We start from the raw sequence: 15,086 nt of genomic DNA on the forward strand, positions 1-15,086 counted from the left end.
ACAGCATAATTTTGTTTTAAGGAAGTAACCTAAATCACACTGGGATAATGCTGATACCAATTTCACTGTTGTTAATGGGAATCCCAGTTTAAGGTTTATGTAGTCATTTCAAAGGGGATCTGTGGATCTCAGACTGTTTAAGTGAGTTATATTTGACTAAGATCTGGATGGTCTCAAAGTAAAAGAAATGCACGCTTTTTTTGTTTGGCAACACTTTTCAGAAAACTAAGGTGTTATAAGGAACTACTGTTAGGCTATATTCATTAAATTATTGTATCATTGTATGAATGATTTCAGTGGCACTGACAGTATGTGGAGTGCTTGTATGTGCAGAAGATTTATAATAATGAGGTATTTCTTATTTCAATGACGATTAAGTCATGCACTTCCTATTTTGCCCGCTAAAGGGGGGTAAAGGGCCACTTCGGCCTGCTTGTCCTGTTTTGAAATGAATTTTGTTGTGTTGCCTTCACTTACCGTCCTCCAAAAATGAGTCATTATTTCAACCCACGTGACTAGAGGGCCGTTATTTTAGATATTTTAAGGTAAATTTATGAAATCTAACTTTGGAGCTTTTAAATTTAGTGATGTCCCACACACGCTGAACATCCTCATGTAGCCGATGGGATTACAACTAGGCCTACTGTAACTTTACTTTATTTTTCTTATAATAACGAGAAAGTGTAAAGTAGCTTAGCCTATAACCAATCAGTAATAACACAATAACGAAATAAACGAGCGAAAAGTCCCTGTCTGTATAACAGGGACTGTAAGATTATCAGAAATGTTACAAAAAAAAGTATGTCGCTTAATGAAGGGGGAGAACAAGCAGCACTTGAAGGCACCACGGTTAGAGGAAGAAGGCTGCTGTAACAAAGCCGCAACCACTGGAAGCTCCGAGCTGAAGACTACTCAGCTAGATGTGGTAAGTCAATGAAATGTGTATTGTTTTTACATTGACTCAGAGTCATAGCCGCAGTCTTAGAAGTTTGTTATCAACACTGCATTAAAGATATTCGCCAAGTGTCAGCTGGTATGACTTCGGTTCCGCTGAACACAAACAACACAATAGTGGGCGGTCGAGGCTTCTCAATACTTTGCACTGAGCACCGCTTCATGTGGATCATAAACATGTATTTAATAGAATATTCACAATATTAACGTAATGCAAAGGCGGGATTTCAATTTGTTTGTAATTGCATCAATAAAATTGGCAGATTAAATTGCAGAATGTTTGACTGAGATCAAGCACATTGTTTCACTTTTTCCATATTTAGTCATTTGAAAACCAGCTCTGTAGGCTACCTGCTGTGTTAATGTAGCATACACATGTAGCATGTACGATAACACAGGCTGCGGTTACAACTGATGATGTGTTTTTCATAAAGCAAGCAGTGAAGTAGACATGAATAAAAAACACATGTCGGTCAGGACACGAGTAACGCCAAACTCGAAACCTAACATTGGCCATCTTAGTGGACAACTGTGGCTCTTGGCTTTGTATAGGTCAATTGTGTTTGGTGTCAGGGCTTGTTGCTATGGTTTCCTCCACAGTCCCACTCTGACCACTGCCACCTATGTTTGACATACTGTAGCCTCTGTTTGACAAAATGAACAAAGGCTCCTCACATCACGTTGTTTCAGCTGTCATGTAGCTGCATCACCTTTGTGTTTTATAGCTGACAGGATGGACAGACTGGATGCTTGATATAGCGTACACACCATGGTACACACACACACACACACACACACACACACTCACATAGTCATAACCTTCATGTTCCACATATACCAGACTAATGCATAACACTCTAGTGATGATTGGGTAACAATTTTCCCATCTGCAACACCAGAAATCTTAAATCCAGTGTAAATTCAATGATGACCTCAGGGACACATTTCAGGCATCGAGGCGAATGTTTTTTAAATGCTGTGGGAGCTTGATAGATGGGCTACAGATGGATAAGTCTACCTGTTGGAATTGTAGCCTGTCCCAGCTCTTTCTCAAGGCTTTAGCCACCACTGAAAACATAAGCTTACATCCTCTTTCATATATCTATGAATTTAAATCTTGGAGGAGTTGCATTATTCAGTGGAAAACATTCACCTATGAAACGCGTATAAGACGCAGCCAACTTTAGGACGAAAAAATAGGTATTAAAAGTGAGACTTATACACCGAATTTTAAGGTATGTTCCCGCTTTGCACAACGCCAGACATAACTACCAAATTCCCGTTTCTAGAATAACAGTCAAAATATCCGAAATGAACTGATATGTACTTTATTTTAACATTAATCCCTCGTGCTTTCTTCTCCTCTGCATCCTTCTTCAACTGGCGGTGTTAGCACGGTGGTACCATCAGATGAAGCCTGCTGCTTTTCCTCTTGCTCCCTTTCAGCTGGTTGCAAACTTGTGTCCGGACTGTCCGCATCATTGGAGGCATCTCTGGTGTCCTCACCACTGGAATCATTCAGCAGACTTTTGGAGCTTTCCTCTGGTTCATATTTTGAGGGGATGCTGTCGGGTTCAGAGGCTGTTTCTGAACAGTTCAAGCTTAACCTGTCCATGTCTTCATGTTTGTCCTCCATGTTCTTCCCCAGGATGTGTAGTATGCATTCTTTCATCCATTCTGTAGTCTCCGACTGCTCTATTTGTTTATCTATCAGATTAGCAATGATCTCCTTTATATGATAGCTGGTGTCCTCATCACTGGAATCATTCAGCAGACTTTTGGAGCTTTCCTCTGGTTCATATTTTGAGGGGATGCTGTGGGGTTCAGAGGCTGTTTCTGAACAGTTCAAGCTTAACCTGTCCATGTCTTCATGTTTGTCCTCCATGTTCTTCCCCAGGATGTGTATGCATTCTTTCATCCATTCTATAGTCTCCGACTGCTCTATTTGTTTATCTATCAGATTAGCAATGTTCTCCTTTATATTGTTGTGCTCCTTGAAGAATGCTACATGCAGATCCAAGAATAGCTTCTCCACCTGTTTGTTCACCATCCTGCAGATCCTCCTGTCATTTGCTGCCTGTTTTCTGTTCCAGTCCAATCATCAAGATAAAGGTAGTTCAACAGAAAAACATTAAACAGATTGAACGGAGCACCTTCCAGTAATGACACAGACAACAGCAACACGTTACAAAATTATGTGTAGTCTATTTCTTCATAAACAACTGTAAGAAATTAACCTGAGGGTGGAGACACTGAGACGCTCCAGACTGCCACTTTCTGCCATCAGGATATCCACTTCTTAGAAGTTCTCTCTGGAAAACAATTAAAGCAGAGGAAAATTTCACTTAAAACATATATTCTTTTATTTGACTTTGAAGCCCCACCTCTTATTTAGAATTACTTTCTTTAGCCTTTTCTATTCTCAGTGAATACACAGGGACAGGGTAAAGACAGCAGTAGTGATCATCTTAAAAGCTCGACAAGATCATTGTTGAAACCAAGTGGATTTTTGGTTTTGGTTATTTAATTAAAAACAATATTTTGTTTCAAATTCTTCTCCTCTGATTCTGACATTTTCAATTTCTTGCACAAATGTTATGTATAACTGTTGCCTAGCAACACAAGCTCAACACAAGCTCAGCCCAGCTCTACAGTTAGCTACTTTAACGTTTAGCTAAATATATTAACAGTTAATTTTAAATGTGTTGTTGGTATAAATAGCAGAAGCACTGATATTTCTAATGTATTCACATTCATATGTGGTTGGTAAGTGTATGTTGTAAAAATAGAAAATAAAACATCAGTGTGTCTACATTCAGTGACTGTTAGGAATAAGTTAAAAAAAACAACCTGACACAAACCTATAGCACCAGTTAGCTCAAAGAAAATCAACAGAACAGTAACACTAACACCCAAAAAGGACTTACCTCAGTAACAAGCAATTCAAATATCTTCTGTATATATCTCCTTTTGTACTGCACCCAACTAGACTGATTTCTCTGTTGTTTACATTAGAGTTTGTATTATTTCAACATGTGATCCAGAAATTGGTTGCCATGTTACTTCAGATTACATAAAATGCATGTCTTCCTCTGGTGGGTCATCTTTTTCTAAAGATAAATGTAATGAGGAATACTATGGTGACAAATAGAAAGAGGATTTGTAAATCAGGCATTTTTCCAATTTCCATCAGAGTCCTGCCAGCTGAGTATGATACTGAAGTTGCCTCATTGAGCAGGTGGCTTCTATTTCTAAGTCATGATTTTGACCACAGGCCATGGTCATAAAAAAAAAAAAAAAAATCAGCTCACAGCATTGTTTATAATTTGACCACTCTCACTCTATTTAACTTTGTATCTGCATCTTTTTTATTTTTGTGACATTTCTCAAGGATACATAGTAGGGCTGGGCGATATTGACCAAAACTCATATCTCGATATTGTTTAGCTGAATGGCGATACTCAATATTGATATATTAACAGTGAAAACACATGGAAAAATAAACTACCTGTTTGTGAATTTAAAAAGTAATATTATAAAATAAAAATGTTCCTTAAATACAATAAAAGAGAGAGAGAGGAGGAGCAGGGTTAAAAGGGACAGACAGTCAGTCATCATCAGTGAGATGAGAAAAAAGTGACCTGGCACCTCTATAACGTTATTTTAATGCAACTTAAACTATATCGATATTAACAATATTGTCTTACCCTATATCTTGTTTGAAAATATATCGATATATCTTAAAAACTCGATATATTTCCAGCCCTAGTACAGATGGGTTGTTTACTGTGGCAAAATATGCAGCATCTAATTAGCAAAGCATACAAAGAATGACTGATGGTGTACCATGTTTATTTTAGCTGATAATTTAGTTTTTTGGTTCACCCACTAAGCAAGCTTAATCGTGGGGAATACTTTGCATCAACTCATACAAGAGGACTTATCCACTGTGCAGCGTCTGCAAAAACTAGTTTGTTGTCTGTCGACTGAAAGTACTAATATGCAGAGTATGGTGAGCCCAAACCTGATAATTCATGCAAAGGTATAAATAATAAACTAGTTTTTGCTTAACCATACATTAAATCTGGAGCACAGACTTCATCCTAATCCCTTAGAACAGTTAACTGAACAGCAAGCCATGTGTCCAATATCTGTTGGGAAAAAAAGCCCCAAAAGCCCCAACACCACAAACAAGACCAAGAGCCTAAATTTTGTGAGTGAAATTAACTAGGGTCAAACCTCGGTGGACTTCTGGCACCTTTCACCCGGAATGGTTGGGCCCCAGTTTATGCATATTCCAAAGACTTGATACAAATAAAATGGTTGAGTTTAATACAAATGTAATCATTATGTCATGGATTGGGAAATAGACCATAGAGACCAAAAGTATTCATAGCTTTCACTTGATGTCACACACTTAGGAACTGAATGCAGAATTCAAGCTAAGAAAGACAATCCAGATAGGAGGAGATTGTGGATTTATCATTTAGATGTACTGCTGCCCCTGCAGGAAAAAGAAGAACAGACTTCTCCTTAAACTACCATAATATATTGAGCATGATAATACAGCCTTTAATCAAACATCACTTGCCCCAGAACTGTGACTGAACCAGACAGCTTACTGTTTGTACCTTAGAAGACTTTAATCCTACAGCAGTGTTAAGGGGGGGGGGGTCTCTCTAAAAGACTGTTGTTGATATAGTGTCCTGAGCGTTATATAAACTAGCAGTGTATCCAAACTCCCTGTTTTTCTGTGGTTGTCTGTGCTCCAGCTCCACAGTGTTCTATGGTGGCAGATCTTAGCCTGTGCTCTTTTTGCCCTCCAAGCCTCTGTGCCGGTCATGTGACTGAAAGCGATAAATTAAATTACAATGGAACCATTTTGGAATTTGATGAATTCAACATTTTAATATGTTACCACACTGGGATTGACACTGGTTTGGAGCAAGCTTCAAGTGGAAAGGCAGTTAGCTCCTCTTTTTAACCATGGAGGTTACCAGCCCTGTCTTTGCTTTGTTGGAGCTTTTGATTGAGTCTTTTGCCAACCCTCAAGGCTGTCTCCATGGAAACCAGACACACCATCAAAATGGGGGACAGTGATGGGAAGACAGGAAATGATGTGGTGATTCTAACATTTCTGAGACACAATTGTAATTTATTGTAGCTGCTTGAAATAGTAGTTGGTCATGTCATTGGTCATCAAGTCTGATTGTCATATGTTTATTTTATGTATTTTAACACACATGTGCTTTGGTGCAACATTCTGTTTCGGTTTACCTTTTGATTGCCCAGGTGGTGTTCCAAAAAGACAGAGATAAAGTATATTTGAACATGAACAAACATAACTATTTGCATAGAGGTTGTAACCAAATGCCACGCTCAAAACTCTCTGTAGCTTTGTGTGTTTTCAGGGCGGATGGAGTCAGGCACTACAGGTTAGTGTGGAGATTTGTCCCCCATAGATGTAAGACATTAGAGTCAGTATCTGGAGTTAATTTAAATACTCTATATCCATGGATTCTGGACAGAAACATGTTGGTATTGGATACTTTGGTTTTGTTTTTGAAATGCAGGTTTTGACTAAAACAGTAACACTATCTCACTGTTGGAAGTCCATGTTTGCACTTTAATGGTAAACACAACAGTTAATGGTGTGGAACAGAACACCCAGTGATCCTCGTTTAAAACTTCTAATAGTCACATATATTTATGGTAGTTCTTGATGCGTTGAGAATCTGTGGCTCTGACCAAATAGTCCACCTCGTTATTCTTCCTGGTTGGTCCGGTGAGCACTGCAGGTCTGAGCATGCAGTCTTAATGAGATCAGTCAGGTGAGGAGCGACTAGTGAGCATATCATTTCACTGCCTTGACCTAACTGGATGCTTATCAGGCCTGCTGCTTAGTGATCCCACTACAATAGACAGAGACATTCCACTTACTTAGCAACTGGAAGTGTGTATTTGCTATTTGAATGTGTGTGTTTATCTGGAACATGTCAACAAGGATTGCATTATAAATGAAAGCTAGAATCTCCAACTTTGCCAAGTCATGTGTGTCTATGTTCACAGTAAATTCTTTGAGATATTTTCCCAGGCGTACTGACCAAGGCACAGGTTAAAGAGGGGAAATCTTGGACTTACATTCATTCTGTGAGCAGAGAACAGCGTCCAAAAGAAGTGCAATAGAAGCCAAATGATCATGTGTTTTGGTCTTGTTTAGGAGTTACAGTAACAAAATATCAGGCTTAGGCCAGGTTCAGGTTTTGGTGAAATTCCTTTTCTTGATCATATTTAAGTATCAATCTGTCAGTTATTTTTTATTAATTGATAATCAGTCTCTAAATCTACTCAGGAAAACCATCAACACTTCACAGAGCTGCAAGTGACGCCTTCAAAAAGGTTGTTTTGTCCTACCAACAAATTATCATTATCAATCATGAGTCTTTATTTGTACAGCGCCAATTCTTAACAAATGTTATCTCGAGACACTTTTCAAAAAGCAGATAATACCTTACTCTTTGTTATGTTACAAAATAAAATTTGATGGAAAACAAAAACAGTAACAAATCTTCACATTTGAGCAGCTTGCATGTTTTTATTGATGCCTGTTTTGGGTCCTGGGGTCCCACCAATATGAGTTGGCTTCAGTTGGGTTTGGCTTTGATGACACTGGTATGGGCTTTAGTTTAAGATGTGAGCAGTTATTATTGTGATTTATAGAAAGGCAGTTCATTTTCAAATGCACTTTCTAAGGTGTTGAATGTCAATGTATGATAATTGATGGATGTCAGAAGGAGTTTTTTTTTTACACACATCCCACAAAACTGCAAAAAGACAACTCATGTCCGAGACATCTTGGGGGAATTTCTCAAGTGAAATTTACACTATATACATAACTTTGATATGGTTGAAATATAGGGATATATTTATTCAATCGAAGCACAGTCTGTCTTCTTGATGCTTTTGAGATTTAAAGTTGTCTGGGAATGTATTACTCTGTCATTATGTGCTATAATAATTAACTGAACATATATTCTGTGTCATCAGTGCTTCTTTATTCCAATTCGGCAACTTGATGTTTGTTGTATGGAGGAAAATAGATCAAAACTTTGCCACAATTCAGCAGCTCTTTCAAGCAGCATCACTAAAACAAAAGAAGTCATTATAAATAGCATTAATAACAAACTATTGCTTTTAGATATAACCCTGTTTCATAAATGTAAAGGTACTTAACTAATGTGTCTCTGTAGTTGACAGGACTTTCCTACATTTCCTTTTGCCAATGGAAGCTGAGGGATGCAGCCAGCAATGGAAGATGCAACTTCCCGAGTTCAAACACAGAAGATGCTCAAGTCTGGCGTCAAATGACCACGAGAGAGGCCTGGCAGAGAGAGAAAGGGACAGAGATGGGCCACACAAAAGTGTTTCCATGGCGCCCACGTCCAGGTATCTGACAGACAGACAGTATGTGATGAGAAAGCCTCTGTTTGCTGCTGAGCAACATACATCCATCCTCAAGAAGACTACAAGAGAAAAGCACAAAGAGAAGGTGAGGTCTGACAGAGAGTCAATAAAACTGCATGTTTGAGATAAAATTGACAAAAAAAAAAAAACCTTATGTGAAGTCATTTTACACGTCTGTCTCATGTATGAGTCCTTTTTTTTTCTTCCAGTGACAAAGCAGCTACCGGTCATGTCTTACCTCATAGTATCTCCCTGATAATTAATTTTATTTATGAGAAAACAGAAGATCATTATGAGAAGTCATGGGAGTGTCCATAATGCCATCCAAACGTTCATCTGTCATTTTCTTGTAGAGCCATTACAAAACTCGACAGAGATGACAGAGCTGTATAGTATTTGCTAAATGTCAACACGCCTTTACTTTAACAGACAGTTGAAGTATAATATAATGTTCTGTTTCCTTCCTTCTAGGAGCAGCACTTCAGTGGTAGCAAAAGAGAGCAAAATCAGAAACACACGGACAGTAACTTTTTGACCAAGGCAAGAGAGCTGGTGTCTCCAGAGAGCTTCAGACTGTCTCACAGTGACATCTCAACTCCCTCAGCTTCTAGAGAAGACCTAGACTCACACATGGGTGTCTCAGAGCTCAGGTCCAGGCTGTTTGATGAAGAACTTAGTTTTCTTTCTGGCAGCAGATCAACCCAGCGCAGGTTTACAAGCTCCATCTTGGAGGTCCAGAGACTAAAGCCTCCAATGAGGCCACGACTGACCTCCACTGTACTTCACCCTACCTACACCCCTCTCTCAGGGAAATCCAGGGGCGACCAGAATCCTCTCAGGCTGGGGGTGAGGGAGGGTGAAATTGGAGGAGATAGCAGACATTACTCTTCTGGAGGACATTCAAAGGAAAAAACAATGTCTCCACATCAGGCAAACTACTGGGCCTGTGCCATCCCTAAATCTTCACCTCCCTCTTCAGGCAGGCACTCTGCAGGCTGGGACCCAAACAAGGAATACGAGGCCCTGCTTGACTACACTTATCCTCTGAAACCAGGACAGGTCGTCAGCCAGTGGGATAGCTCTGACCTCCAGGGAGACTCTCTGCTCCAAACAGATCCAAACCTGCAGGATTCCGGGATTGATCTGGACTATCTTTGCAACTCCTCCAGCCTGTCAGGGTTGGAGACAGGGCAGACCAGGAGAAGAGGTACTCCTGGTGAGGGTCTGAGGACACCTGATCTGCAGGGGTCCACCAAATCCTCTGAAGGTCTGCCCTCAGGTAATGGTCTCTCCCTAACAGACCCGGTGGGTTTGTCTTTTGATAGTCTGGACAGTTATACGAACACAAGTGGAATAAAACTTTACAAGGGGGGTGGTCATCATCATCATCAGTACCATGCAATAACCTCCAGTGCTTTAAGACGCTCCACTAGTGTTCTCCCACAGTCAAGATATGTATGTGGGGAGCTGGACGAGGAGTTCTGGCCTCTTCCAGATCAGCTGGAGGAGCTGCAGCTGCTGTCCAGACAGGTCAGTGCTTTAGGCAACCATGGACTTTGACTTAAAGACCACAATGAATGTTGATCGCGCACAGGGAAACCCTTTCACTACAACTCCTTTAGACTCGACATTATGGCTGATTATTTTTTTTAAGATCACATTTTTAGGTTGCATCCTTTGTTGTCTGAAAATCCAGCGGAAGAGAATTTAAAACTGGTTAAAGCAGCCATTGCCTCATACACAAAAATGTATAATCTTTAGTTACATTGCAACCATTAACAGTGCCTAAAAGCCTGTTAAATTTGGTGGTGTATTGGATGATGTCCCATCATAAGAGAAGTCATCACACTAATGAGCTCTAATGTCAAGTTAATTTTTTTCTGGAATTGAAATATTGTCTGTAAAGATAACGTGTGAGGAAAGGCTTCTTTGCAATCACATATCAACAAGCTGCAGGAACATTGAGGATTTTTTTGGCTGAACAGAAGGTGACACCCCTGAAACATGCTTGGACAGCTTAAAGGCTCTTTAATCAGTCGTCCACTTTATCAGAAGTGGAACACGATGTTGGGGGGGGAGAGAGAACAGACATAGTGATTAATAATCCAAAGGTTTTGTGTTTCTCAGCTAGTAGTGAAAGTATTTGTCCCTGTGTTCAGGTGAAGGAGGTGACAGCCAAGCTGAGGCGGCCTGTCACAGCCAGCTGGGAGTCTCTGGGGCCAGGCAACACATCCATTCTGTCCTCCATCACCTTGACTGATAAACAGGATGCTGAAAACAAGGAGCTGAAGGGCAACAATAAAGAAAAAGAAGAGACAGGCAGAGAGGAGAGGAGTGCTTCTCAGACAGGTCGACCATTTATCATTTACCTATTGAATTGATTTCCTTATTTAAACCTTTTGGCTCTTTCATGGTCAGTCATGGTGATAGTGATTCTCTTTTACATGCATTATGTGTCTTCTTTGATATATTTGTATTTTATGTTTGTACATAATGTATGTTGTATTTCATATTTTGAATGTTAGTCGTATGTGGACCCCTGGAATAGGAGCTGTTGCATTTGCGTCAGCTAATGGGGATCTGAACAGAGTAATAAAGGAATTAATAGGAACTAATGTTCGGCAGAGGGGGCTGATCTGGATATGTGCATGCACAAGACAGATTACATGCAGACTCTAGATGTTAAAAAGGTTTTAACTGGCTGTTTTTCTCGCAATAAAAAAAAAAGCTTACTGTCAGGGAACTCTAAATATGCCCAATTAACATTACACAAATATATATTTTGATTTTAAAAGAACCCTGATTTTTTTTCTTCTGACAATTCACCAAACCAGCACAGACAAGAAAATTACCTCAGTCCACCATTGCCAAATAAAGACCCATGATTCCTTTCAACCAGATAGTAAAACTTTGGATTTCCAAAATAACTCCACCAGTAGTAAACAAAAACAAAAAAACAATGTGTCTGGAGATGTGCTCTTATTCTATATAACCTATATTTTAGTTGGCTTAGCACTATTATGTGTAGAAATATGCCTTTTTATGTAATTTTCTGCACAACAAAGTTTGATTTTTTTTTAAGCAGAACCTTAAACATTGAGCTGAGACGAGGACATGATCTGAGAAACTTAGAGTTATGTTTCAATTCTAATTCTGCCATATCTTTCATACATAACCCACATCAAAATAATGCAACCACGAACGACTTGACCTAGAAAATGGTTTACTTTATGTGTATTATGGATCATTTTGAAGGCACAATTACAATATCAAGTAGTTTTATTTCTGGAGTGGCTTTGGGGCCGGGGGGTTGCTTTGGGCTAAATGCAGCACATCAAGTGACTAACAATTCAAAACACTGAAAATCCATTCTTTGTCGAACAACAGATGATCCCAGGGTCTCAGAGGAAGTGAGGAGGAGTCAGGGAGTGAGTCGGTCAAGTCTCAGGGAGGTGGAGGCTTTGGTGGAGCAGCTTTCTGGCCTCACACTGCCCCACAGGAGCAGCCAGGAGGAGCAGAGGCAAAGTGACTCCCTGATGCAGCACATCAAGGTAAATACTCAATCTGATGGGATATTTTCAAATAGCAATATTCCATACATGCTTTTTATAACCCATCTATGATGTGATGATGCTGTTAGAAATGAATACTGTGTATGTTCAGGTTTTCTGTTCACACCTAGAGCAGCTCATTCAGCAGCTGTATGCCATGTCAGAGAAGATGGAGCTGCTGGCTGCACCCACCGTGGACATAAGCAGTGTGAAGTCCTCTCTGGCTGAGTATCAGGTGAGGGCTGAGCCCGTAACAATGATTCAGACACACATTTGGATATGTTTCTAGATGGACGATACACAGATAAGGTGATTATTTCTTGTCTTCTGAGTTTTCAGTGATACTGTTAGCCAACCTAACACAGACCAACCTGAAAAAAGGTCAAGGAAGGGAACAGGCCAATTTGTTTTTTGAGGGTTTATCCATTTGTATAATGCATAAATCCGCTCATTTTGTGGATGTTGTCATTCCATTGGATTACACACAGCATTGATATAAAGGCAAATATTCTCATTATAGCGTTGCGTAGCGGACTCTGTTGCTTCGGCCGCTACTTCCGCGTTGTTTATATACGTCACGTCTTACCTCAGGAAATCCTTCAACCCCATCCCCTCTGACAGGGAAAGTCCCCCGCTGTGAGGAGCAGCATATGTGAACAGCTAGGTCGGGAGAATCTCCGGAGATATTTCCCGGAGGAGCTGTATATGTGAATGCAAACAGCCAAATATTTCGCTCTGACTTCACCCGGAGTTTCCCCTGCCAGACCCCTAGTATTCAATGGAGAATATCTGGAGCAGTCCTCCTGAAATGATCTAGATATTTTCAGGAGTGCATATGTGAAAACGGCTAAATACTGACATTTTATCTTGTGGTCTCATTATCAGAGTTTTCAAAGAGAAGTGAGCAGCCATCAGCCCCTGGTCTCCTGTGTTCTGCACACTGGACGGCTTCTCCTCAGCTGCATCAACACAACATCTCCATGTTAGTCATAAATATGACTGGTTGATATACAACTTCATAAACAAAAACTGAAATCATTACTTTGATATCCATTTCATCATTTCCCTCTAAGTCTCATTGCATTCCTTCTCCTCTAGTTTTAAGAGACGCCCTGCTGTTGATTGAGAGGGAGTCTGGAGTTCTGGAGAACCACACTGAACACTTTTTCTCCTCCATCCTGTCTGCCATGGACAGCCTGACCCAGCCCAGCCCCGTCCAGCAGAGCCGAGAGGAGGACTCTGGCCCTGAAGGGGTCCATTTAGTGAACAGGCTGCACGACATGTCCGTGTAAAAGCACATGAATTATTTCACATATTTATTTATTTTAATAGAAGATTTCATATTTTCTTCCAACAATGTTTTATTTCCATTCTATCAATGTTGTTTCACAAAGAAACAAAGATGTTTTATTGTTATGGAGCACAAAGCAACCAGTGCTAATTTAGTTTCATAACTGAACTGATATAGAAGTATTAAGTTCTCCTTAAACTCTGAATGGTTACATAAATGCCTTAATATTGCACAGGTTTTTTCTAATTGCACTTACTGTCACCATTGTATTTTATAAGACATAATCCTCTCCTGATCACCATTTTTATCACACTGTCAGTCTTTGAATCACATACTGAGGCATAGAAATGTCTTTAACATACCTGTCTTTATCTGTGCATCTGTCTGCTGTGTTTACAGTCACACTTTGCATTTTGGAATTGCTTTCTATTATAAATGTAAGGAATGTGTGCCAACTGCACCTACACCTATAATGAAATAAGAGTTCACGGAGCAGCAGCATGAGCCTTTATCAGTTTAGAGCTTCACAGGAAGAATAACATATCAAAGAGCCTGTTTTCACCTGGTATTAAAATGAATCCTAAATGATCCTATCACAAATGGAGAGCCTCACGATCAGTGTAAATACCCAGGACACATTGTGATCTGACCACTCGGGCTTCTTTAAGAAGTGGTCTGAGACCTAGTGGTCCACATTGTATGTGTCCTGGACTACATTTAGAACAATGTTTAATATTGTCTGATGTAATAATTATCGTAATTCCCAGCATGTTCAGTTCATCGTTGTTTAAAATGATGCAGCGCAATGAGACATTTCATGGAGACAAGCAAATACACACTGATGTATTTGATATCTATTTATATTATTACAGAGACTTCAGTCTGCATTGGAGTTTAGGCGCTCACTGAACCACACAACTTAAGGATTTTATGATTAAAGAAAGTTTATATCTCAGTGATCCCTGTTTGTGATCTATTGAACTCCTTCTCTTACTGCTGTGGTTCTGTATCAGGTAGTTTTTTTTATACATTGCTGGTTTTTGAAGGCTCATGAAGGAGAGTTACTCTTTATGTATTTATTCCAATATAGAGCAGGAAAGTGAATTTGAATCACATGTGGGTCCTTAACAGGCATGAGGAGACTCATTTTAATGCCAGGTGTGAACAGGTGTTTTTGAGTTGTCTACTTGTGATCAGATAACCCAGGACACGTTATGATCAGATGTAAACAGAGAAAACGTTTTTTTTTTTTCCACACAAATTATTTAATCAGTAAACTGTATTCATTCTTTTGTTTGCTAGAAGTGCAAAAACCCATCATTTAGCTCAGTGCTGTCATGTCAGACTGTGTTTGACAACATGAACAGCTCTGTGTCTGGACTTCATACTCTCAAGTAGGCTAACATCATATCAGGTTTACTATATTTCTTTCTGAGTCTGATCTCAGATCATTTGGCAGCTGAGTGGAAGTGGACAGACACGGTCCTATACCGTGTTCTGTAGTGCTCTGTAGGATACCGCTACTTTTTCACTTACACATAACTGTCTTGACTTTTTAGCATTTTCTTATCAGTTGGTAGAACATTGACTGAGGGTCCACCAATACACACAGCCTTAAACAACATTTTTGGTCTTTTGTTTTTCCTGTCAGGGTTGCATGTTTTCCATTTTTGGTTATAACTGTCTCTAAGAGTTCTGCCACTTGTATCACTTAGGGGAGCTTACTACTTCAGAAACCTAAAAGATGTCATTATCACAGTCACTGTTAAGTCACTAAATAAACTGTGTTGTTTAAAAAAGTGTCTGCTATGTAACATATACATTTA

At 39.6% G+C, this 15,086-nt stretch overlaps 1 protein-coding gene across 3 annotated transcripts; it reads left to right on the top strand.

Moving 5' to 3' along the window:
- The first annotated feature begins 33 nt into the window (after positions 1-33).
- Positions 34-15,062, top strand: cep68 (centrosomal protein 68). 3 transcript variants are annotated; one of them, XM_065959219.1, is made up of 9 exons: positions 34-925; positions 2,348-3,066; positions 8,205-8,503; positions 8,890-9,948; positions 10,578-10,767; positions 11,806-11,969; positions 12,082-12,204; positions 12,855-12,951; positions 13,068-15,062. In XM_065959219.1, exons 2-9 carry the CDS (start codon positions 2,766-2,768, stop codon positions 13,259-13,261), a joined length of 2,427 nt encoding a protein of 808 aa, XP_065815291.1. In that variant the 5' UTR covers positions 34-925; positions 2,348-2,765; the 3' UTR covers positions 13,262-15,062. The 3 variants fall into 3 exon arrangements, with proteins under 3 accessions (XP_065815291.1, XP_020482635.1, XP_065815292.1); XM_020626979.3 differs by lacking the exon at positions 2,348-3,066; XM_065959220.1 differs by lacking the exon at positions 13,068-15,062 and having other exon boundaries at positions 12,101-12,204; positions 12,855-12,954.
- Positions 15,063-15,086: the final 24 nt, after the last annotated feature.

The sequence above is a fragment of the Labrus bergylta genome, chromosome 10 (assembly GCF_963930695.1).
Source record: "Labrus bergylta chromosome 10, fLabBer1.1, whole genome shotgun sequence".
NCBI classification, from domain to species: Eukaryota; Metazoa; Chordata; class Actinopteri; order Labriformes; family Labridae; genus Labrus; species Labrus bergylta.

Excerpts from the sequence above, each read along its gene's own strand:
- cep68 (XM_065959219.1), top strand. The coding sequence starts at position 2,766 with ATGCTGTGGGGTTCAGAGGCTGTTTCTGAACAGTTCAAGCTTAACCTG. Across the intron at positions 3,067-8,204 it reads GTCCAATCATCAAGATAAAG|TTGACAGGACTTTCCTACAT; the intron begins GTAGTTCAACAG and ends GTGTCTCTGTAG. Across the intron at positions 11,970-12,081 it reads CCCTGATGCAGCACATCAAG|GTTTTCTGTTCACACCTAGA; the intron begins GTAAATACTCAA and ends GTGTATGTTCAG.